This window comes from Corvus brachyrhynchos, unplaced genomic scaffold, assembly GCF_000691975.1.
Source record: "Corvus brachyrhynchos isolate BGI_N302 unplaced genomic scaffold, ASM69197v1 scaffold43, whole genome shotgun sequence".
Lineage (NCBI taxonomy): Eukaryota > Metazoa > Chordata > Aves > Passeriformes > Corvidae > Corvus > Corvus brachyrhynchos.
In genome coordinates, this window is record NW_008237353.1 from 1,525,460 (window position 1) to 1,533,013 (window position 7,554).

Genomic DNA, 7,554 nt, shown 5'->3' on the forward strand with positions numbered 1-7,554 from the left:
TGGGTGGGGCGGGGTATGGTTCCTCCTCATGGGCGGCCGCCGCCGCCGAGTACTGCGCGTACGCCGCTCCGGTGTAGTCGATGTAGGGTGTGGTGGAAGCAGCAGCTGCTGCGGGCTGCACGTGGGGAATTACCACTCCGGGCTGCACAAAAGCCTGTGGATAGACATAGTGAGCGGGTATCCTGTTGAAAGATGGGAGAGGGAGTTAGAGTTGGTATGCGAGTCAGCGCCTAAGTCTCATATTCATACTCCGAACTAAAACAAACTCAATTTAGTTGTTGTTATGTGCATAGGGTTGCCACAATAACTTGACTCAATGGACCAATTATCAGTTCACTGGCCCGAAGAGATGCATCACTCCAAAGCACAGTGTTGTAGCTGAGTTAAATCAGGGTGTTCAGTGTTCCTTGAGGATATCTTTAATGCCATTCAAATCTTTAGAAGGACCAACATTACTGATGTCTGTCTTAAAACAACTCAGAAGGATTAAGCTTGATTATTCCATCTGGAAAATTGCACTACTTGTTTTTCAAATCACCTGTAAGTCATTTTTATTACCCTGCTTTGCTCTTAACTACTTGACTCTTAGTAAAATTATTTCCTGCAATACTTTTATTATTAGTAACTGAGCAGTTTGACAGCATCACTATACTGAGTTTGACAACAGCCAATAAGGCAATAAAATGGTTGAACCCTGACTTTATGTCAAGTCTTCCCAGGAAGGCGTGTTAAGCTCGTATTGTGGCAACCCTACTTAAGTTGCTATGCAGACTCAGCACACATTAATTTCTCTGCAACCTCAGTCACCCTTATTAAAAATAAGAAAAAAAACCAACACAGGCGACAAAGGAGTTTAAATAGAGTTCACAAGTGTGGTAAACACAGCAAGAATCACACTTTCCAAACGAACGATAGTGCAGCTCACTCCGTCACAAGAGGCCATTGAGGGGAAGCTACATAGATGCTATTAAAATCCATAACAGTGCCTCCTAAGTACATGTGCATCACACTTTTATAAAAGTTTGCAAGGACACAAGGGTCAAACCTGTTTGATTATCAGGTCACTGATGTCCTGTTTTGTGCCAGCTTGTTTATTTCTATGCAAGACATACAGCATAGAGTTTTTTGGGAGGTGGGCATAAGATTAAGTGTAAAGAGATCTGGTGCTTAACAAAAGCAAAAAACCCACAAATTTACAGTTTAAGAAATAACCTTTCTGAATGGGTGAGTACACACTTTCCCATCTTCTCCAAGTCACAAAATTTGCTTTCTTGGCTTGTTTACTTAGCCCTTTAATTTTAAAAACTGGTCATATAATTGTCTTAGCACACAAGTGTACATACATGTTAATCTCATGGTTGGATTTTATCATATAATATGATTTTTAAAAAATACTCTGTATAATTCTCATTTTACATTCATAACCCTGTCTTGCATCTGAATTTCCAAAGAGAAGTCCTTCATGTATGCAGCTCCTTCCCAGCCAGTGAATCTCTATAAATGCGTGAAAAACTTCTTGCGCAGATTCACTACTATTTCATACTGAACTTTACCTTTACAGACAACTCTAAAGACTGCACCAACCTTTTAACACGCTTTAAGCACAGAGAAAAATTGCAATGCTAAAAAGTGTCCTCTATTCTCCAAATTCAAGATTTCAAGAAAAGGGTTTGTTGGGGTTTGTTTGTTTCATTTTTAAAATAGCTTTAAGATGTACTTAAGTGGTCAACAAGGAAACATTTGCCATCAGAAGGGACACTGTCAACTGGAATCATAGCAAAACATAGTTTAAAATAAGTGATAGACTTTAAAAAAGCTTAGTTTTCTTTTTCAGAAAAAAAGAGCTCAGTTGCTTGAATAGGAGTATTAGCAGAGAGAAATGTTCAGTTGCCGTGTTTAAGACATGAACACCACAATCGTAAAAACCCAACATGTCACTGAAATTAATTTCCTACTGTGGGAAGGAAAAGTGAAAAAACAATAACAAAAAAAAAAGTAACAAATAGGGAGGGATTGGGAAGGGAAAGAAAACATAAAACAAAACCGTAAGTTGGGTTTTTAACACTCACCTAATTTATGAAGTGATTAGCCAGAAGTGCATTTGAAGCATACTTAAGCTGGCTCTGTGCATTTAGATACACATCATTACCTGAGCTCTCCATATGCATGAGCATAAGCAAGCATTTTGTATTGGTCACGAACCAAGTACAATTCTAATAAACATAATACCGTATTTCTTAAGCATTTAAGGAAAAAGCTATAAAAACAAATTTGAAGTCACTGAGAGCCTCTTTTCCATCATGAAGAGTCCATTTAACACCACAGCAAAGGAATCTTTACATTCAGCACTTATGGAAGAGAGTAATTCTAACAGAAGAGACAGTAAGCAAGCTTATCAGGCTGCTTGTGTTGAGTTGAACTGACGTTACTAAGATTTTCTTGAAGACACTTGGACACTCGGCCATATCCTTGAACCAGACAGAAAGATACATGTGCTTCCACTTAAGCTCTTGTGACTTGGTTTATTTAAGCCAAGAAACTAACAGGTGGTGAAGTTATGAAACATTATCTGTTTGCTACATCTTATCCTACAATAAACATAAACCCTGTGCAGGCTCCTCTCCACCATGCCATTTAACACATGATGATTGACAGCATAAGCTGCAGTGGGGCTATTTTTGATCATCTGTCATGCTACAACTGTTTTGAGTCAAGTAAAATGGCTTTATATGGCCAAAGTAAATTTCTACCTACTGCAGAGGCCAGGACATGAAGATCTCAGCCATTCAGAACCCAACTGCTTTTCATGCTCTGCCAGGTCAAAAGCTGAAAAAGCAATTCCCAGTTACGCTGGAAATCCTTTATATCCTTAATTTTAAATAAAAGCTGCTGCTTTACTTTTCGGAGTGATAGTGTAAGAAATGCATAGGATTTAAGCTCTCTTTCCTGGCAGAAGTTTTGAATGTGTATTTACTGTTTTACGCTTTTGCAATAAAGGAAAATAGAAGGTGTGTTTAACTTTAGCAATAACTGTAGCTTTGAGATACTCAAAATTCAATGACCTACATCCCTGCCACGTGCCTTAAGACTTTCTCTGTTGTTATAACAGAAGATTTATGTTTAACTAAACACCTCAAAAATAATGCTATCGGCAACAATAAAGTGGCTGATAATTTCAAAGGAAAGAAGGGACTTTTCAGACTAATGCAGAGAGCTGTGGCATAGAGAAATTCAGCAGTAATAGTGCATCTTTAACTCTCAGCATTACATTCTCACAAAAGCAGGTATTTAACTTTAAACAAAATGTTTTGCTTTGGCCCTTGCATGGCATCGTCTGCTTTTGTAAGCGTAATTGAAGAGTAGATTTTCACCAATGAACAGCTTTCCTTTTAACAGAAATAGGTTACATAAACATTAAACATACAAGACCCTTCCTATGTTTTCTTTTATCTGATAACCACTAAGGGGACATAACAGCAGGCTAACTTCTGGCTGTTCCAGCTTCATTCCCTCTTTTCAGACTATCTGTAGTCTAGTATTATACAGGTCTTTTGATCACAAACTCAAGAGGGGGCTTTTCCTTCTCTCTTAAGAAAGGCAGATTTGCCTAACTCTTGGAAGGTATCAAGCATAGCATATCAGCTAACCATTTGATAATGGACTTAGTAACTTTGGATTTAACTCTGGTCTTACTGAAAACAGTGGGAATGTTTTCATTTTGATCGAAGTACAGGTTTCAGACAGAAAATAAAGAAAAAAATCTCCACACAACAGTTACGTCCTACATCGACACCTTTGTATAACCCCAAATTTTCCCACCAATATTAAAGAAGAAATTACATTAGCAAACAAGGAAAGCTATCTTGGGAAGCAAAGTCATCTTCCCCCTCCATAAATTCCTGTTGAATTCAGAGACAGCATTTTAATAAACAATCCTAAAAACAACGCTGTATAAATAACCAGTCCTGTGATCAAACACCTTTCTACAAAACACACCAACAGTAAGATGCTGAACGTAAAAAGCAGGAAGAAATGTTATTTGGTGGATGAACTGATCTCTGCAGCACAGAATAAAAAAACCAAAAACATTCCCTGCATTTTAATTGCATCATGCCTTGAAGTTAATCTAGTTTCTGTCTCCCTCCACCACAACAGTGTTGTACTTAAATCAGAATATTGAACTTCTGCATCTTCTCGGTAAAAGTAATGTAACATAATCAAATTATTTTATGGGGAAACCATATGTTGTGGATGCCCCGTCTCTGAAAATGTTCAAGGCCAGGTTGGATGGAGCTCTGAGCAACATGGTCTAGGGAAAGGTGTCCCTGTCCATGGCAGGGGTTGGAACAGCATGATTTTTAAGGTCTCTTCCAACCCAGGCCATTCTATGATTCTGTGATTCCAAAACACAGCTGACCGTACCAAAATATGGCAGCACCTCACTGATATGCACTCTGTTAGGAAAAAAACCCCAAACTCAACCACAAAACATTTGAAGCTTTTGTGTATGGATTAGCTGAGTATTGGAGTGAATCACCACTACAGCCTGTTTCACACAGCGTATTAGTGAAGTGGATTTCCGAAGTGCAACTGCACAGGAAGAACAAAGCTTTAAGGTGACCATGTATTTCAGTGCAATCCATGCAGCAACCTCCTAACAGTGAACTCTTCAAAAGAAGGAGATTGAAATAAGCACTGAAACATGTCCTCTTACTGTCAGTGATGTGAATGAAGATGTTCATTCATCCTAATGAATGCTGTTCTTCTTAATCTGAACTACATACTTTAGATAAAGGTACAGGTCACTGGAAATTTTGAGAAGGAAGCAGGATTAGTAATGTCCATTGTTTACACGTAGTAAAAGAAATGCAAGAGCCAAGGATGAAAAATTACCAATTTCATATATACATGACTACAACCAACACTTCTTCAGATTTATGTGCAATGCATTAGAAATACAACCTTATTCTTGCTGGAAGGATTTCCCTGACCTAAATATGGTTCATGTCATCTATAGTTGGCTCTGGGTAAGGAAAGCAAGAAAGACTCCTACATTTGCACAGTCCTTTAAGCAAGGGACTGCCACAGGTCCTCCTTTTCTGTTGTGCTCAGCAAATACTCAGCCTCTCCACAGCTGATCCCTGCACAATTCAGTAGTTCCCTTTTCAACAAGTGTTTTAACAGCTCTGGAGACGAGGTGTTCCGCTTCCTGCCTACCTTATTGCAGGCATCATATACTGATCACCGCATACACACTCTGTCATCTCCTTACACTTCAAAGAAGCAAGCAAAATACAGTGGAGCATAATCATAAGAAGGTAAAAAAAGTTTTTTACAGCCTCCCCACTCTCAGAAGAATTAACATGCTCTTTTAAAATTACATGAAGTTTCTAGGAAAACTTTTTCCTGTGGTTTTCAGGATAGGAACTGTTTCCTTCCATTCTGTCAAATCAAATTACCAAGAAGCTATTGTTGCTTAATAACAGATAGGTATGATATTCTAAAGTTATTCCAATCAAATAAGCAAAATACATTTGTGACACATTTTCCCTACTTTATTGTTAGCTTATGCATTAGTTAGCAAAATGCACTATTTCACAATGAGTTTCTCAGTCAGTGTGCATTAGTGAAGTGACACTCTATGGAAAGCTTAAAGCAGACTTCACCTCCTAATGATATGCCTATAAAAAGCAAGAGTTAGATCCACTTAGGAATAGTTTATATTCAAATTCAGGAGAAATGCACTACATATTTAAGACAGATTGAAGAAAATAACCCCTCAAATTAGAAAGCCCAAATGGACGCACATCGTTAATAAGGAGCTCCACACCCTTCCCAAGAACAACGCCCCCAAAAATTATGAACATGCAAGCAATATGTTGATTTACTTAAAAATCAAGAAGTCACACAATTTAGCACTCACTACAAAATATGGTTAAAAAAGTCACAGGCTACAGCTTGAAAGCAAGGAAAAAAAAAGGCCCTTTGCTCCCCATGGCAAAGTCACTCCTCAACAACAAAACCAAAATTAAAAAAACCCCCCCAAAAAACTTTCACTACAGTTCTTTCAATTAAATAAAAGCACACAGTTTAGCTATCAACACCACTTCATTACTGTAATAAATAAAAAAAAAGCACACGGAGGTCTATTGACTATATGAAAAAACATACATGCATCGTTAATCACCATTTTAGCTTGTTTGTGTTTGAGTCTACTGGTTACAGAGTTTAATTCCAAACAGAACTATTCCACCTCTTATCATCATATCCTTCTGATCAGTTATCTTAACTGTAAACGATCCCTGTCAGATTAGAAAGAGATAAATAACATTGAGTCAAGCTGAAAAAAGAGAAATGGGGCACAGCAATCTCGCATCAAGTCATACCTCCTTGTTTTATCATAGGGTCATGTGGGACTGGACTGCTTAGTCGGAAGGGCCATGTCCCACACAACTTGACTCAGCTGTGGCATTTAGAACATGACCGACAAGGTGAGTGCATTTATGGGTATACATTTATAAATCTGAGAGCTTCAGCATTGCTGGCCAGCTTTAAGGATGCTACTGCAAGAGGCCTTCAACGATCATACTTTTTCTTTCCTTTTTTTTTAAAAACATTTTTTTCCTCCCCTGTTTGAGGTCCCATTGAACAGACTTACCCGAAAGGCCGCTGTATGAGAGCTGGATGAAGCTGCTGGACACCAAAGGCAAAACCTACCAACAAAAGACCACATCATGTTCTCTGTATGGGTGTTTTTTTGGCCACTTATTTATGCTATATATATATATACACACACACACACACACAAAAAATGCAGAGTAAGAGCCTTCACTAACAGCCCGCAGTAACAACATCTCAAAGGCTGTAGAACCAAAAATTAGAAAGCAAAATGTATCAGTCCACACACACACACACACACACACAAAACTTAAACCAGTAAAGCACACACTTTCCTAGAGATGTTTAGGAAAATGACTTTTTCTAAACAAGCACAGGGTTTTCGTTCACAGTTTACTTGGTGCTCCATTCTGATCCCTAATTTTAGCATCTGAAGGATTAGATGATACTTTCCATTCATCTGTGTATTTGTGTAATTTCTACAGACACAAAATTTCAGTCACCCCTACTCATGAGGACTTAGCACAGGGGGTCAAATCCCAACTTCATTTCTGTTCTTCAAACACCCTAGTATAAACCCTGTCTTTCCTTGGCGGGCAGTTAATTACTCGCACAAGTGTTCATCAGGCTAAACAAGGGGGAATTCAGAATGGCCTCCTTTAGAGGACAAACGTGCACACACTCCACACTCCTCTCACTCTTGCTGCAAAGCAGCAGTCTGGGAAGTGGCTAGGACATCAGACTGTCTCAGATGTGGTCTTAGGAAGAGCCATTTCATTTTAAAATCTGCATAATAGCTCCCATCTGCTTGAGAAGTTTGCATTAAAATATTGTTTGTATTAATAAGACCGCACACATTGGAAGCAATTCACTCCTAGGCCAATCTTACCCTGCAACGATACTGTAAATGGTCAGCGCCACCACATTCCCAGCAGC

At 38.6% G+C, this 7,554-nt stretch overlaps 1 protein-coding gene across 1 annotated transcript in view; it reads right to left on the reverse strand.

The window, feature by feature from the left end:
- The window catches only part of RBM24 (RNA binding motif protein 24), a 9,824-nt gene that overhangs the window by 1,865 nt on the left and 405 nt on the right, over positions 1-7,554 (reverse strand). Inside the window, 2 exon segments of the mRNA XM_008630929.2 lie at positions 5-182; positions 6,659-6,713. Of these exon segments, the coding sequence (XP_008629151.2) occupies positions 5-182; positions 6,659-6,713 (233 nt within the window).